The sequence below is a fragment of the Leptonychotes weddellii genome, chromosome 11, assembly GCF_054177405.1.
Source record: "Leptonychotes weddellii isolate Sample4059 chromosome 11, ASM5417740v2, whole genome shotgun sequence".
Classification (NCBI taxonomy): domain Eukaryota; kingdom Metazoa; phylum Chordata; class Mammalia; order Carnivora; family Phocidae; genus Leptonychotes; species Leptonychotes weddellii.
In genome coordinates, this window is record NC_138379.1 from 44,366,843 (window position 1) to 44,383,935 (window position 17,093).

Below are 17,093 nucleotides of genomic sequence, written 5' to 3' on the forward strand. Positions count from 1 at the left end.
GAGAGGACAGCAATCCCAGAGGCTAGAGGAAGCTTCACTTACTGAATGCCTGTACATAGATGAGTCCAGTTAGAGTACAGAGTGTAAGAGCCTAGAGAAGAAAGCCTCACCGCAAGGAGCCTTGCAAGAGCATTCCCAATGGTCCGGGTAATGACTGTCTGAACCAGGGAAGATGGACTGGAAATAAGTGGAAAGATTTGAGAAATATTTAGAATGCCAAATTGAGAGACACAGTGAATGGACTTTGGTAAGAAAGGGGGAGATGCCAACAAGATTTCTAGCTTAAGTGACTGGATGGATGGTTGTACTAGTTACTTAGAGGACAGGAGCAGGTTTTAGGGGTAAGATGATGAGTTGAGTCTGAAGTGCCAATGGGACAACAAGGTAGAGATACACAGTAAGTAGTTGGATAAACAGGTCTAGTGCTTAGAAGAAAAGCCTGACCTGGGGATAAAGATTTAGCAGCCAAACACAGAGATGGTGTGATTGTTCGGGGAGCACATGAACAATGAGCAGATATGAGCAGATACGAAGAATGGGATGCTGAGATTTGGTCTGTAGGTGTCTAATTGGGAGTCAGCAAGTATTATTAGGGATTTTACAGCCTTAAGAGATCACAACGACTCCTTCCTTCCCTCCACCCAGCTCCTTACCAGAAGCGGCCAGGTGCAGATCCTCCAGCAGGAAGAGGAGGGAGCCCTTAGAATCCACGTGCTGCCCAGGCCATGGGGCAGCTTGTGCTTGGCCCTGGGCCCCTCGACTCAGCAGCAGGCGAAGGTGGATGGGAGTGAAGGCAGGGTGGATGGGGCTGCGCACGTACGGATGCTGGGGCCCCACAAGCACCTCCACAAAGGTGGACTTCCCGGTTGCCGCCTCTCCAGCCAGCAGCACGGGGTGTCCCTCTGACAGAAGCAGGTCCACCACATACAAGAGCCGTTCAGTCTGTGGGACAGGAGCAGGGCTTTACTGGGGCAGCACCAGTTTAGGAGAGTAATTTAGCTGAAAGCGAAGTCTAGGGGTCTCGGCTTAGAGCTGCACTCGCAGAACACTTCACATGTTCTCGTGATGGTGAGAACGTATCAAAGAACGGGAGCAGGTGGGCCTTAGCTGGGCCGAGAACATGGATTCCCCCAGGATATCTCCTTGAGCCCCAACCCCAGCTGCTGCCCCACTGTCTTCACACCTGCGGAGAAGGGTGGAAGGTGCCCAGAGTTCCCCTGATGCAGCTGCCCAGGTAATGGCCAGTGAAGGGGACCAGGGTCCCATTATCAGGGCACACATGTAGATCAAACACCAAGGCTGAAGGCGGTGGCTCAGGATAGTTGGAGAGGCAACTAATAGAACCCCTCAAGAAGGAATCAAAGAGGGGCCAGAGCCTGTTCAGATGGGTGTACGAGCAAAAGTGTCAGTTACAACAGTACCATTTGTGACACACACTCCACCCGCCCCCCGACAGTGATGTCACCTGGGTTTTTAACTCCCATGCGCCAGTCCATCTCAGCCCTCCGCGTCACCCCCCCAGCCCCGCCCCTGCAGATACCTGGAGGGAAGGTGGGCTCCAAAGCCCCAGATCAATGCGAAAAGAAAGCTGCTGACAGCCAGCAAATGTTCCTTGCGCTGATTAGGTACATCATCACTGTCAACCTGGGACCAGTTCAGAGAGCTGCTTTTTGAGGACTTGAAGCTTTGGGCCACCTCGCTAAGGCTGAGGTCTTCTGCAAAGGTCCCCATGGCCAGAATGGGAGCCCGGGTAGGAAAAAGTGGGGGTGGGGGGTGGGGAGAGAGTAGAGATTGGCTGTCACTGTCCACTTCCGGTCCCCTGGCCCAAGCCCACCGAAGAACCCATGCTCCAGGCACCAGCTCTCTGCCAGCTCTCCTCAAGGCCCCTCATCTCCAAACCGTCCCTTCCCTTTCCCTTCCCTTCACCTGAGATATGTGCCTTCTGCCCCTCATCTATGCGCAGGTAGGGGTCCAGCAGACAGCGTAAGATACGGGCCAGGCTGGTGACTTCAGCCACACCTGGGCAAACGGCCTGCTGCCCATGTACATGCAGCAGAGAGCTGGCGCCCTGGCGGGTGAGGAACTGGAACGTTGCTGGCACCAGCACTTTGGCCAGGTGGTTGAGCTCGGTGACCGTGTGTTGCTGCAGGCGGTACTCGTGGGGCAGGGCTGCCATCAGGACGCTAAGCATCCCCTGCCACGTCTGCTCCCCACCACACCAGACCAGGGCACACTGGCTCACCACTGTGGGGGACACGCCTGTTGCATCTCCCACCTCCATCAGGAGAAAAGTACCTGGGGGTCGTGCTATCTGCTGACCGTTGGGGAGGCTGAGCTGGGGGGCGTCTTTCAGGAGGCAGGTGATGGAGTCCAGCCAAGCCGCACTGGCGACCCCATCACATATTATCCAGTGCTGGGTCCCCACTGATTCCTGTGGTGGCCCCTTTGGGCCCACAGTCTTACCCGGACTGGCTGTACGCAGCAGCCTAGAGAAGACGCCGTGGTGCCAGCAGGGGCCCTCTAGCCATCCCAGGAACTCCTGGGGGCTGAGGACATTGGGGTACAGGTGCGTGATCTCCACCGGCTGGCAGCCCTGGGTTGAGGCGTCCTCCCTGGCCGCCAGCCGATTCTGGATCTTAAATAAGCTGTGCCAACAAGTGGTTTTGCCACTGCCGGCAGGGCCCAGGAGCAAAACACCCAGAGCCCGGCCCAGAGCCTGGCTCAGCTGCTCCAGGGACCCCAAACTGTCAGGGCTGGGATGAATGCCCATCTGCTGCAGTTCCTCCACCAGCAGTGGCTTCCTCGGCGCGTGGGCCACAGGCTGTGCCAACAGCTGCCTGGCATTAGGGAAGAGCCCACAGAGCAGCTCTTGGAGGTTGTGCAGGCGGATACCAGTGAGGATGCTGAACAGCGGTGAGCGTAGCAGGGCACGCAGTAGGGCAGCCTCTTCGGTCACAGCCAGGCTGTGGGCCTGCTGGGACCTGGGCTCCTCCTTGGTCGTGTTTAAATCCTGTATCATGTCTTCCAGTACGTGCTGGAGCAGGGCCAAGCGGCAAGGCAGGGGCGCAGACACCAGCTCGAGCTCCAGGGCGAAGAATCTCGATAGGCAGGAAGCCATGCGGGAGGCATCCCGCATCCCTGCACCCAGCAGGGTCAGCTCTGCCACTCGCTGCAGGTCAGGCAGCGTCAAGGCCACAGGCCGCAGCAGCAAGCGCAGGTTGGCAGGCACGGCAGGGCTCAGGGAGCGCAGCGTCAGGAGAGAGCCATAGCCAAGGCGCACGTATACGTGGTGTTTCTCAAAGAAGCCACTGCCGAGGAGCTGGGGTTGCGTGGGGTCCATGGTGCTGATGCTGCGGGAGGCCTCCTGGTACAGCGGGGCATAGAGGTGGTGCAGGTCAGCCAGGCGCCGGCCCAGGGCGGAGAGCAAGCCAGGGGGCAGGCGCTGGGCGGCTTCCAACAGCAACCAGGCACCGCCCTGCAAGGCCCCATGCAGGTAGTTGCTTAGGCTCTGGGCCTCTATCTGAGGCAGGCAAGGCATCGTCACCAGCTGGCGCCCCAGGGCCCGTGCCAGGCTCTTCGCCGTGGCTGCCTTGCCTACTCCCTCGGGGCCCAGCAGAGTCCCACAGGCCACCTCCTCCAGGGCCAGCAGCAGTACCAGGGCTGGCCGCTCAGGCAGCAGGCTGGGCAGAGACCCCAGTCTGGGACCCAGGTACTCATAATTGTACAGGAAGGACCGGCCTAGCACGTCTACCCAGCACGCCGCTGGCGACGGAGAACTCGCAGCCGATGCAATGGTCTTGAGACTCTGCAGGGGGCTTTGGGGGACGATGTGAGGTGAACCCAGGTGGTATTTGAGTTGGCGAGCCCAGTGGAAATCTGTCAGATCGCTGACCTGGTGCTCCTGCAGGAGCTGTGCTATATCCCGGTGAGTCACTGCCATGACCAGCAGGGCACTGAGCAGGCTGGTCTGGCGGACAGAAGCCAGGGGCTGCTCGCCCTGGGAGGCCCTCTGGGCCCGTATAAAGTGCACCAGTGTCTCGAGCTTGCACACATGCACGGGGACCATGGCTGAGGCCCTCCCCCCGAGCAGAGCCTCCTCCACCTCCGCCCGCCACAGCACTTCCTCAGCCACCAGCACACACTGCCAAGGGAAGGCCTGAACTAGGTGGAGCCAGTGGTGGGCGAACAGCTGTGGGGGCAGCTGGTCTTTCTGGGGCAGCTGCTTGAAAGCCTCGTCCATCGGTGGGCCCAGAGCAAGGCGGGAAGCCACACAGCCCTGCAACTTGTGCACTAGTGCCGAACGCAGACACTTCTCCAGGGAGGCCAGCCACTTGGGGAGATCTGGATGCAGGGGAACGGACCTCTGCAGCTTCACCTGCTCCCCACCTGCCCCCAGCACCGCCAGGGCCTCCACCTGAGCCGATGTGTTGGGGCTTGCCTCCCGGCCACCCACGTGTTCGTCAGGTGGGCTGGACGTGAAGCTCACAGCGTGCACATGAGGAAAGCAGCGTCTTACCCACAGCTGAGCCTCACAGGACTCCAGTGGGGCAGCCAGCAGGGCCACCAGCTCACTATCACTGAGGAAGAAGAGGCGGGGGAAATGAGCACACACACCATAGAGCACGTTCTTCAGAGCCATAATGATGCCCTCCAGCTCCACGGAGCCTGCTTGCAGCAGCTGCTGCAGCTGCTGCCCTTGGAAATGAGGGCTCCGCTTGACCCTGGGCACTATAAGTGACAGAACCAGGGGGTCATCCACAGAGATCTGCATCAGGGTCCGATACTGATCATCCGTGGCCTTGAACCGGGAGTTCTGCAGTGAGAGAGGGGGTAAAAGTGAGGGCAGCTCTCCCCCCCCACCTGAGACCCACAGCGCAGTAGCCCTTGTCCACCTGCCTCACTCTTTTTCCCTACCAGGTCAGGACTAGGAAACTCGATCTTCATCTCGTGCAGGACTTTATTCAGAAAAATCCACTGCTGCTGGAAAGTCACCCACACCTCCAGCAGGGCACCTGTGTGAGCAGCCAGAGGAACACTGGATGGAGACTAGGGCTTAGCTTCTGTGAGGGGGTCCAGCTGGTCCTGACCTCTCAGGATGCCCCCCCAAAACACTCAGCAGGACCCAGGGATCTTGCTTGGAAGACAGCAAACTTTCGCCATGAATAAACTTTCGCCTGGTCACCTCAGCCCAAGAAGTGGCTCTGAAGGGGGTCCTCACTCTGTCCTTCTGATCTCTCCCGCCACCCAAACCCCACCTCTTACCCCATCCCTCCAGGCTGTCCCACCTCAGGTCCCGCCCACTCACCCAGCTAGAGGCCGGCACTCACTCAGGCTATGCATGATGGTTACCCACTCCAAAGCTACTTTGTTTAAGTCTCCTGACTTTTGGATGGCCAGGATCTTGAACAACACCTGAAGACTTTCCTGGATAGAATCCTGCAGGCTGCTGTAATCTAAGGAAGAGTGGGTTCCAGCTCAGCTGAGCTGGCAGTCAGATGGGGCAAGGGCAGGGATGACTATTACCCAAATTACACTGAAACTCACAGTTCTCAAGCTATTCTCTAGAAGACCCAAACATGTCTTCTTCCACTAGGTGAAAAGTATGCTCACCTAGAGTCAGAATGTGTCTGCAAGCCTGTTCATGTGAGTTATAATCTTAAGTACAGAATTTGATCTAATATTATGTTAAGCACTGAAATATGGGTGGGGAAGGAGTTGCTGGTTCTACAGACACTATGGAAAGCCTTCAGTAAAGGTGAGTTGATAAAAACATGATATTAAATTAGGTATAGGCCAGTCAATTTTTAAAACTTGGGAAATTATAATAAAAATCTAGAAAAATTCTGGACTCTAGCAACTTCACAAGTGTCTTCATGTCACTGCCCAACTTTACAGAAATTGAAAGTGGAAATGGTGGACAATGCATTAATGCAGGAAAGGCGATGAGGAACTTCTATCAGTCAACGACAAATCAAAGTAAAGCTCTTATCCTTTGGATAAAAGGTTAGTAAATCAATGTATGTTTATATGTTTTAAGCTAAAGTAAAAATCTTAAGCCATATACACATCATATTTTATGATCTTCCTATTTAACTTTGAATTTGCCGGTTGGGTTTCAAGTGGGCTGGATAAGAGAATTTCTCTCCTACTGGCAATTCCCTAACTATGCCATCTCGGGGCCTGTACATATGTTGTTCCCTCTGCCTGGCATGCTCTTCTCTCCCTGTAAGTTTGGCAAACTCCTACTCCCTCAGGGGTCAGCATGAGGCCTTTGCCTGTGGGAAGAGAAGATTCCTCTGACTCTCCCCGGTCCTTTGAAGCTAGTCCTCTTTCTGAGATTCTACTGCCCTCAGTTAGGTTCTCCACCATGCACTCATCTCTATTCTATTGTCCTCTTTCACTGGACTGGGAGCTCCTGAGGGACAGGACTTCTGTCTGTGAACCCCCACGCCTCCTGTATTTGGCTCAGAGAAGGCAGGTAGGTTTCATGTAGGAACGACAAAAGAGGAAATGAGTGGGCAGAAGATCAGACAGCAGGATGCAATCTAGAGGAAAGAGCACTGGAAAATGGAGAGACATGACGGTGAGGGATTTCTTAGTACACCCAGAAAGGGAAGGACCTTTGCTGAACAGGCAGGCACTGGGCAGGAGGAGGGAGCTCCCAAGATTAAGACTTAATAGGAGCTACATGAGGGCGCCTGGGTGGCTCAGTTGGTTAAGAGACTGCCTTCGGCTCAGGTCATGATCCTGGAGTCTCTGGATCGAGTCCCGCATCGGGCTCCCTGCTCGGCAGGGAGTCTGCTTCTCTCTCTGACCCTCCCCCCTCTCATGTGCTCTCTCTCATTCTCTCTCTTTCAAATAAATAAATAAAATCTTTAAAAAAAAAAATAGGAGCTACATGAAAGACACTGTCTCAGGACAGACTGATGTCTCCTCCTGTCCAGTAAGGATGGGGCCCTGCTGGAGAAGCTAGATCCCACAGGGCTTGGTGGACACAGTGGACAAATGTGGCCCCTGGCAGCGGCCTATCACTGGGCCGCAAGGGCTGGGTCTCACCTGAAAGGATGAAGGTGCCGCTATCCTTGGCCACCACCTCCCACTGGGGGCTACGGATCACTTGCTTCTTGGAGCGCTCCAAGGCTGGGGGCTCATAGGGCACATGCAGGATGAAGTTGATGAGGCGAAGCTGGCGTGACTCCCAGACCCGCTGCAGCCGCCGTAGGGTTTCTTGGGCATGGATTCGTTCATTTTCACCCTGCCAGATCTGGAACAGCTGGGTCTCAGGGACCAGCACTGGGTGATGGCTCAGGGGATACCCTTGAAGCTGGGACTCAAGGGCCAGGGCTCAAGGGAGTGGAAGTGTCAGAGATTGAGAGTAGGACCATTTGGCTTCAGATATGCCATCCGCAGCAGGCTTTGACCTAAAACTGCTGCCTTGAAACCCACTCTTTTGCAAGGTTTCAGCTGGGGACACTACCTTAATCAGTTCATGTTGGAACTGGGCAGGTGTTGGGGGACATCTGCTATCCTGTGTGCCCACAACTTTGGGAGTGGGGCATACTCTCAGAGTCTGAAACCACCCATCAGACCCCCACAACCTCCAGGCAGGACAGCAAACTCAACTTCCCACCTTCCCACCCACAAGCCAGTATCTACGACCCCCTGTCGCAAGGGGTTGCTGGAACTTAACTGGATCTATTACAGCTTAGCAAATAGGTCCTGGGTTTGGACCAACTCCTCCTCTCTGGAGGGCCCCACCTGATTGATTCGATCTGCAAAATCCAGCAGCGGACAAGTGAGCAGCTGGCCCAGTGTTAGGAGTTCCATGTTGTAGAGACTGTCTAGCCCTAAGGCTGGAGGTAGAGGGGACAAGTCGGAGCAACACCCAGTGTATGGCAGAGCCTGGCCCATATCCCAGAGCCCCAGATCTGCAGCCCTGAGCCCAGCCCAGCCCAGCCCCCAGAGAGCAGATCTGAAAGCACAACACAGAGCCAAGAACTCAGAACATAGGGTCCAGAGCACAACACAGAGCCCACAGCTAAGACTCGAGCCTGAGTCTAGCCCAAGTCAGCAGAGAGGACCCACATGATGGTGCAGAGGTTCAGAAATGTTGGTCCCTGTGGGAGCAAGGCAGGGAGCAACCCAGGGAGGAAAGATGTTGCCTATAGGAGGAGCAGGGAACCAAGTTGTTACATCGTTCTAATCCCCACGTCCTTTCCTTCCCCTCCCCCTGACTCTACCCAAAACACACCTCTGAGAAGGGCTTGGAGGCTCTGCAGCTGGAGGCTGCCCAGCTTGGTCAGTAATGGCAGGTAGCTGCGAAACTCCTCCAGGATGCGCACGCAGCACTGCAGGACTGGGCTGTGCAGCCCCAGGCTTGTACTCATCCGGGCTGCCTCCGTCAGCCAGCCGTCTGTCTTCTCCTGGGCCATAGTCATGCTGAACTGGAGCGACAAAGGTTCATGTCAGCCGGAGACCCTTCCCCACCTTCCCCCCCGGCAGACGGCAGACTCTCCACTCTCAGGCAGGGGCTCCGAGGGAGGTGTCAGAACCTTGGCAAAAGCCACGCACTTCCATTCGCTGATGCTCTCAGAGATGACCCGGTACAGATGCCAGATGCGCTGCTGCAGCACAATCGGACGGGTCCCGCGGACTGGCAAGGGCACAGGACTCTCGTCCCCTGTGGGGTAGGGCAGGATGAGGCCTGGGCGGGGGGGCGGGGGGGGGCGGTGCGGGGAGGGGCGTGGTGGGGAATGGTCAGTCAAGAGCCCGTAATGGCAGAAACAATGGTCTGAAAGCCACAATTGTCCAGTACAATGTAGGTGGGGACCATCCAAGGGACAGTTTTTCCTGTTGCTCAGATGCACCAGGCATGCTCTCTCCTGCTGAGGGCTTCTGACTGGAGGTCACTCTTCTGGAACTCTCTCCCCTCAGAGAACCATATACCTCACTCCCTCACCAAATCCAAGTCCTTCTGCATGAGACCCGTGGAGCCCGAGCTGTTACGAACTGCTACCCTCCCTGCCTTCCCCGACACCTCTTACCTGCTCTCTTCTTTTCTCTGGGCCACTTCGCACTTTCTAAAATACCCCATAATTTGGTTATATTTTACGTTTATAATTTGTTGTCTTTCTCTCCCAGCTACAATATTGGGCCTGTGAGGGCAGGAGGTCTGTGATTTGTCCACTGATACACTGCAAGCCCCGTGCACAGCACAGGCACTCAACAAATATCTGTTAGACAGATGGACAAATCCACAGAGATGCATATGCTAAAGATTGGGCCCACGGAGAAGGCCGTAAAATGTAAATGGAGATGCTTCCTATTTTGTGTACTTCGGGTCATCATTCCCTCCCTTCATCTCATAAGCTGTTGCATTAGTTCTTGACCAATAATTTATATTCGGTTGCGAGATATGTGTCAAAAGTAATTTGCAGGTAATATTAATTGTAGTTCTGAGGGGGCACCTGGGTGGCTCAGTTGGTCGTCCAACTCTTGGTTTCAGCTCAGGTCATGATCTCATAGGTAGTGAGAGAGAGCCCCACGTCAGCTCCACACTCAGTGGGGAGTCTGCTTGAGGTTTCTCTCCCCCAGCCCCTCCCTGCTGTGCATGCGTGTGTGCATGCTCTCTCTCTCAAATAAATAAATCTTTAAAAATAATAATTATTATTATTATAGTCCTGAGATTTGCAATTAAAAGCTATCAGACCAGATTTAAGGATATTGCAGTAAAATTGTCATTCTCATTCATTTGAGTTCCAGTATACTTTCTTGAGTGAGAGAAAAAGTGATAAAATAAAGCCCAGATGCTGGGAATCATGCATCTTACATGTGTAAACATCATCCATCATGGAGAGCAGAATACTGAAAGGCTTAGAATCACTATCACGCTAACAGAGCTCTCATCTGATCCAGGCCCGCCCCAAAAATGATAGTGAATTTAAACTCTTCCAATCTTTCTTTGTCTGAACTCAAAAGATCTGGCTACAGACTCATATAATCTTTGGTAGCAGTTGTCTCAACATCAAATATTGGACAAATGAGGAACTTCCTCTGTAAGAAAGAACAGGCATTATATCTCCAGACACATGAGAGGAGAAAGACAAACTTGAGGATTAACAGCAAATATCCTCTGACAGACATTTGCTGTGGTATCTACTCAGTAAATTCCACTGCATTTTAAAACTTTATTTGGAAGTGATTTCACTTTTTTTTTTTTTTTAAGAGAGAGCACACACGCGAGTGGAGATGGGGAGGGGGAGTGGGAGAGGGAGAGAATCTTAAGCAGACTCCGCCCTGAGTGCAGAGGCTGCTGAGGGGGTCAATCTCAACAACCCTGAGATCACAACCCAAGCCCAAATCAAGAGTTGGACACTTAACCAACTGAGCTACCCAGGCGCCCTGTGATTTCAAATCTTTTAAATTTGCAAGCAAAAGCGGTAACAAGAATATCTATATACCATTTCCTGAGATTCACTTTTTGTTAACATTTTACCCGTTTTCTTTATCAGTTGTGTTTCCATGCTCTGTGTGTGTATGGGCATATGTATACACAAACACATAATTCTTTTCTGAACTACTGAAGGGTAAGTTACATATTTCATGGCCCTATTATCCGAAAACTCAAATGAGTATTTCCTAAGAAGAGGGATATTCTCTTATATAACTATAGTATAGTGATCAACTTCATATATTACATTGATAGAATTCTTTAATCTACAGTCTGTGTTCCAATGTTGTCAGCTGACCTAATAATGTCCTATATAGCATTTTTCCCCTCAAGTACAGCATCCAGCCCAGGATCAAGTACCACATTTACTTGTCATGTCCCTGTAACTTCTTTTAATCTAGAACATTCCTCACAGCCTTTATCTTTTCTAACAGACATTTTTGAAGTATACTGACCCCCTTGTCTCTTTTTTTTTGTTAACAGAAAGTTCATGTTCTGTATGACTTTCATGACTGAAGTTATTAATTTTCAGCTGGACTACTGAATAGTTTTTGTGTCCTCTGGGTATCATGTCTGGAGGTACATGATGTCCATCTGTCCCTCACTGGTGATGTTAATCTTTGATCACCTGGTCAAAATGTTGCCCAATTTCTCTACTAAATAATTGCTAAGGTGTTTTTTCCCCTCCCTTGCAATTAATAAGTAGTCTCTGTAGGAGAATCTCTAAGACTGTGCAAATGTTCTACTCCTCATCAAATTTGCCCCCAGATTTGACATCCACTAATGATCCTTACCTGATCCAATATTTATTAGAATGTTTGCAAAATGATGATTTTTCCCTACAGATTTTCTCCAGTTGACTCTTGGCACTCTACTATAAGTGCAAGTCCTCATTTCTCCCTCATTGATTTATTTATCTATTTATTATTAGTGTGGATAATCAATTCCTATTTTTCCAATAGTTTACTTTGTACTTTGGTGCTTAAATTGTCCCAGTTTTGGCCAGTGGCATCCCTTCTGTGTCCTTGTGACATGCTCCCATCACTTATTAAAGGAATTTATTACTCTCTTACTTTCTGGGTTAAAAAAATATTCTAGGCTCATCTTGTACCTACCCTGTGATAGCCCTGGAATCATCCACTCTCTGAGGAGCCCTGGTAGGGAATGATCTTAGCAACCAAGATCCATTCAGGTTTGTATACGCATACGCATTCACTTACATACATATACATGTGCACATAAGCATGCATACACATACAATATGTGTGCGCATTTTAAAATGCAATGGAAATTACAGAGAGTGGAAGTTTATAAGACAAGCTCATGATATTTCTCCAGGATTCAGAATAAAGGAATGACTCATGATGAAGATAAAAGAAATGGAGAAGAGATCCAGAAAATCCAAAATATAAGTATGAATTCTGAAAGGAGACCAGAGCAAATATAATAACAGCCATTATCAAATAACTGATAAACAGATTACCTATCCAGGAAAAAAAATTAGATTGGTATCAAATTTGCCCACAATGCCAACTATCAGAAGGCAGTGATGCAATAGCCTAAGTTTGGGGAAAAAAATTTGTGAATTCAGAATTCAGTATTTAGCCAAGCTGTGATGTAAGGACATTATAAAGTCATTCTAGGCATAAAGATCTTAGAAATTTTAACATCTCTAACTCCCTTCTTAGAAAAAATAAATACTCAAAGTATCAAAGAAATATTATAGCCATTTAAGGAAAGAATGAAAATAATGAAAAGATGTGGTATTTCTAAAAATGGTAGTGTGACAACACGGATGGACCTAGAGGGTATTATGCTAAGTGAAATAAGTCAGACAAAGACAAATTCCATACAATTTCACTTATATATGGAATCTAAAAAAAAAAAAAGAATAAACAAAAAGCAGAAACAGACCCCTAAATACAGAGAACTCAGATTTGCCAGAGGGAAGGGGGTGGGGGTTGGGCACAATTGGTGAAGGGGAGGGGGACATAGCTCTCGTTATGGAATGAAGAAGTCATTGGGATGAAAGAGACAGCATAGGGATATAGTCAACAGTACTGTAATAGAATTATATGGGGACAGATGGTAGCTACACTTGTGGTCCACACAGCATAATATATAGAATCATTTGTCAAATCACTATGTTATACACCTGAAACTACTGTAACATTCATTGTCGACTATACTTCAATTTAAAAAAATGGTAGTGGGTGGGGCGCCTGGGTGGCTCAGTCATTAAGCGTCTGCCTTCGGTTCAGGTCATGATCCCAGGGTCCTGGGATCAAGCCCCACATCTGGCTCCCTGCTCCATGGGAAGCCTGTTTCTCCCTCCCCCACTCCTCCTGCTTGTGTTCCCTCTCTCGCTGTGTCTCTGTCAAATAAATAAATAAAATCTCAAAAAAAAAAATGGTAGTGGGTAAACAAAATCAGTAAACCTTAGATGTCAAAATAGTTGTTAACGTGGTTATAAAACCAAGCAAATGTCAAAAGTATTCAGTAAAATAAAAGATACGTAATGAACAATAAAGAATAGTATTAATAATCTAGCTCTAAGATCCTGGATTCTTTTAACAAACACTGGGAGTCTGGTGAAGAGCTGGGAATGGAAGAAGGAGCTAAAAGCAGTACTGTGGGGTTTCCTGGGCCTAGCATCACAGGGCCTGGGTTCCCAATCTCTTTTCCACAAACATCCCCAATCCCTAGAGGAAAGTTCAAGCTCTGTCGTCTATGTCAGTTAGAGTATGGGACAAGGATCTCTCCATACTTGGCCAAAGAAAAAGTTCCTTGCTTGAGGAAGGTCCAGGGTGTCCTCCACCTTACATCTGGCCCAATGGCCCTGGGACTGGGGATGCCCACAGGCAGAGTTGGCAATAGTTGGTAGTTGGCCAAGAGGCAACTCAGAAGCAATGTGACCTTCCAGGGGATAAAAGTAACCAATAGAAGTGACTGCACCTGAGAAAAGAAACTTGAGCCCACAAAGTTCTTTATGTGCAGAAGGGAACCAGCCTAGCTGCACCATTGTACGGAGGGCTCAACAGTTCTGCTGGTCTCAGCCTATGGGTCAGGGAGACCCACAGCAGCTGCCCGTCTACACCACATTGCCTGGGAGCAGTGGCTACGGCTTATCAAGACCTATTTTTATCTAGGCCTTGCAGCCTGGAACTGGGTTGAATAGGCTAAGAATTACAAGGAGGGCACCTTTTCATCTCTCCTGCACGGGCTTTCAGCCCTCTAACCCCATCGCATACTAATGGAACATTCACCTATTTGCCTTCCTGTGACTTCCTGTGAGCCCCCGTCTCCCCACCCTAAGCACAACCCTTGACATAGCCAATGCAAGATTTTATCCTGCAATTTTCATTTATAGAAGAGACTAAAAGGAAGCTCTGTGATTCCCGAGACTTGCTTAGGGACACTCAGGACACAGGACCCTTATCTCAGTTGCAGGGTCTATCACAGGATGGTGTGGGGGGCAGGGATCCTCAGTACCAGTGAAGGTGGCGTAGGCATGGTGCAGCTCACTGAGGTGGCTGGCTGTGTTCTGGAACTGACGCTCCAGGGAGATGAGCTGGCGCTCAGTGCTCCTCTGCTCTTGCGCAGGGTCCATGAAGGGGCCGGAGAGGGCCTTGTCAATCAGGCCTTCCAGCTCCGCCAGTGACGCGGCTATCAGCTGCTGCAGCTTGGGCACGATGGCATGCCGCTTGCTGAGCAGGAACTCTGAGGCCTGGCTTTTCTCAAATTGAAATGCCTCCCACACATCCAGGAGCTGTGGGGCAAGCAGAACGCGGTCAAGCAGAAGCGTGTGGGGGGGAGGGGGGCTGGGAGGCATGGGTGACTTCGGGAATTGCCTTCTCACCGAGATGTCCAGTGCCTCGTTCTCAGCACTAAAGAGGCTAAAGTGGTTCCGGATGAGTTCGTGGAGTGACCGTATGTATTCCATTCGCTCCTCCAGCGTGTTGTACTGCTCATTGGCCTCGTTCAACTGCAGGGGCCACAGCATGAGACCAGCACCCCCACAACCCTGCACACCAGTCTGGGCTCACCCCTGAGGGGCACTCCCACCTTCTAGAGGCTCCAGACCCCAGCAGCCACCATTGACCCAACTGGGAGCAGGGGCACTGTGGGATCAGATCCCATCTGACCCAGGTCTCTGTGAAGACAGCGCAGCTCCGCCCACACCAAATCATGACAGGGCAATAGATCCCTAGCTGACTGTCACAGAGAGCAGAACTATCTCTGAAAGCAGGACCGTGGTTCTCATCTTGCCACGGCCTCTTCCTGACATGAGGAAACTGAGGGCCATGAGAACAGGGTGAGAGTTAGTAAGGGCAGATCACATACGTGAGCCTAGTTTAAAAGCATCAAGTCCCATTGGGAGCTCACCAGAGACCTGAAGAAGAGTGTGCTGAGCATGTGAGCAAAATGGGCCCCTGGATAAGCTGGGAAGGAAAGGCAGGAAGAGCCTACCTTCTGGGAGCACCGTGCAATGGTATGAATGTCCGAGTTGATGGTTTGGAAGACCTCCGTGAAATCCATGAGCTCTGTTATTAGTTGCTGACTGAGGGTCCAGCACTCATTCTGCACATGTGTAAGAATGTCCTTCCTGATGCTATCCAGCTTGGATTCTGAAGACAGGAGAGGGTCAGATGGTAGGGGGCTATATGAAAGAGAAGGGGTGCTGGGGAAGTGCTGTGGGTCCAGAGTGGGGAAGGAGTAATGGGGAAGCCAGACCATGAATTCATTCCGTCACTCAGTGAACACTTACTGGACCCCTGCCCAGTGTCTGGTCAGCGGCTCTTCACTGGTGCTGTCCACAGCTGTCCACAGCTGTCCACAGCTACTAAAGGCTGTGCCAGGCACCAGGAGACCAGAGTGACTGGGTGAGACAGAAAGTGTTCCCACCCTCAGAAGTTCACAGTATGGTGGCAGAGACAAACACATGGACAATCACAAACCAGTGTGATAAATGCTCTGCAAGTCCTGAGCCTGATATAGTGAAAGGAGAGGAGGCCTGTGGAGGCTGGGAAAGGCCTCCCCTGGGAGGGAACACTGGAGCTGAATGTGTCGAGTAGCTAATGCTCCAAAGAGCAAAGCCACGCCAAGCAGATGAAATAGCACGTGCAAAGGCACGGGAATGACATGTTCGTGAATAGCAGAATGCCCTATTGCGATGAAAGCTTTCTGTTTGCGGAGCCTTAGTGGCTTTGCTCCAGTAGAAGAGGTACCAAGAAGAATGTGTCATCTGCCCTTTGTTTTTAAGGATTAAAAGAAGAAGCTATCAGATGGATATGGGGCTAGAAGGTAATCTTAGAGGCTGCCTTTGGTGATATGAACAACTCCACCGTTTCCAAGGGCAGGAGTAACATTGGCATGAGGCCTCACCAAATCACTGATAGCACCAAGATACCACTGATTATAAGAAACACCATTTATTTTATATACCACGCAAAAAGAAAAAATTGATGCCATTTAAAATCTGACATTCCATCACTTATAATACACCTCTTAAGTTCAGAGATGTTAAAATATGCACAGGAGAGCAAAATACAATATAGAAATATGATATGCAGGGGCGCCTGGGTGGCTCAGTCAGTTAAGCATCTGATTCTTGATCTCAGCTCAGGTCTTGATCTCAGGATCATGAGTTCAAGCCCTACACTGGGCTCCACACTGGACGTGGAGCCTACTTACAGAAAAAAAAAAAAGGAAGAAGAAGAAGAAGAAGAAGAAGAAGAGGAAGAAGAAGAAGAAGAAGAAGAAGAAGAAGAAGAAGAGGAAGAAGAAGAAGAAGAAGAAGAAGAAAAGAAAAGACAAAGAAAAAAGAAATATGAAATGCAGTATACCACAAAATACAGCATAGAGTGCTTGTTTACTACATGCCATATACAATATCAACTACTTTACCTGTATTAACCCTTTAAATCCTCACAAAAACTCTTTGAAGTAGATAATATTATTGTCCCTGTTTTACAGATTAATAAACTGAGCCTCAGAGGGGTTCAACGACATTATCAACATCACACAATGGCAACAAAACTCCAGGACCACATGGCTTCACAGGCAAATTCTACCAAACATTTATTTATTTACTTTTTTTTTTTTTGCAGAGTACAAATGCCTTGTTCTTTTTTTTTAAATTGTATTATGTTATGTTAATCACCATACATTACATCATTAGTTTCTGATGTAATGTTCCGTGATTCATTGTTTGCGTATAACACCCAGTGTTCCATTCAGTACGTGTGCAAGCTGGTGCAGCCACTCTGGAAAACAGTATGGAGGTTCCTCAAAAAGTTGAAAATAGAGCTACCATACGATCCAGCAATTGCACTACTGGGTATTTACCCCAAAGATACAAATGTAGTGATCTGAAGGGATACATGCACCCCGATGTTTATAGCAGCAATGTCCACAATAGCCAAACTGTGGAAAGAGCCAAGATGTCCATCGACAGATGAATGGATAAAGAAGATGTGGTATATATATACAATGGGATATTATGCAGCCATCAAAAGGAATGAGATCTTGCCATTTGCAACGACGTGGATGGAACTGGAGGGTGTTATGCTGAGCGAAATAAGTCAATCAGAGAAGGACATGTATCATATGACCTCACTGATATGAGGAATTCTTAATCTCA

General features: G+C 50.1%; 1 protein-coding gene across 1 annotated transcript in view; it reads right to left on the reverse strand.

Annotated features, from left to right (window-relative positions):
- Window positions 1-17,093, reverse strand: part of LOC102745205 (dynein heavy chain domain-containing protein 1-like) — a 67,174-nt gene that overhangs the window by 16,160 nt on the left and 33,921 nt on the right. Inside the window, exons 11-22 of the mRNA XM_081799429.1 lie at window positions 14,921-15,078; window positions 13,943-14,435; window positions 8,553-8,680; window positions 8,252-8,444; window positions 7,759-7,853; window positions 7,057-7,264; window positions 5,328-5,453; window positions 4,915-5,012; window positions 1,927-4,813; window positions 1,541-1,715; window positions 1,184-1,376; window positions 654-942 (exon numbers count right to left, since the gene is read on the reverse strand). Of these exons, the coding sequence (XP_081655555.1) occupies window positions 654-942; window positions 1,184-1,376; window positions 1,541-1,715; window positions 1,927-4,813; window positions 4,915-5,012; window positions 5,328-5,453; window positions 7,057-7,264; window positions 7,759-7,853; window positions 8,252-8,444; window positions 8,553-8,680; window positions 13,943-14,435; window positions 14,921-15,078 (5,043 nt within the window). The remainder of the gene's footprint in view (window positions 1-653; window positions 943-1,183; window positions 1,377-1,540; window positions 1,716-1,926; window positions 4,814-4,914; window positions 5,013-5,327; window positions 5,454-7,056; window positions 7,265-7,758; window positions 7,854-8,251; window positions 8,445-8,552; window positions 8,681-13,942; window positions 14,436-14,920; window positions 15,079-17,093) is intronic.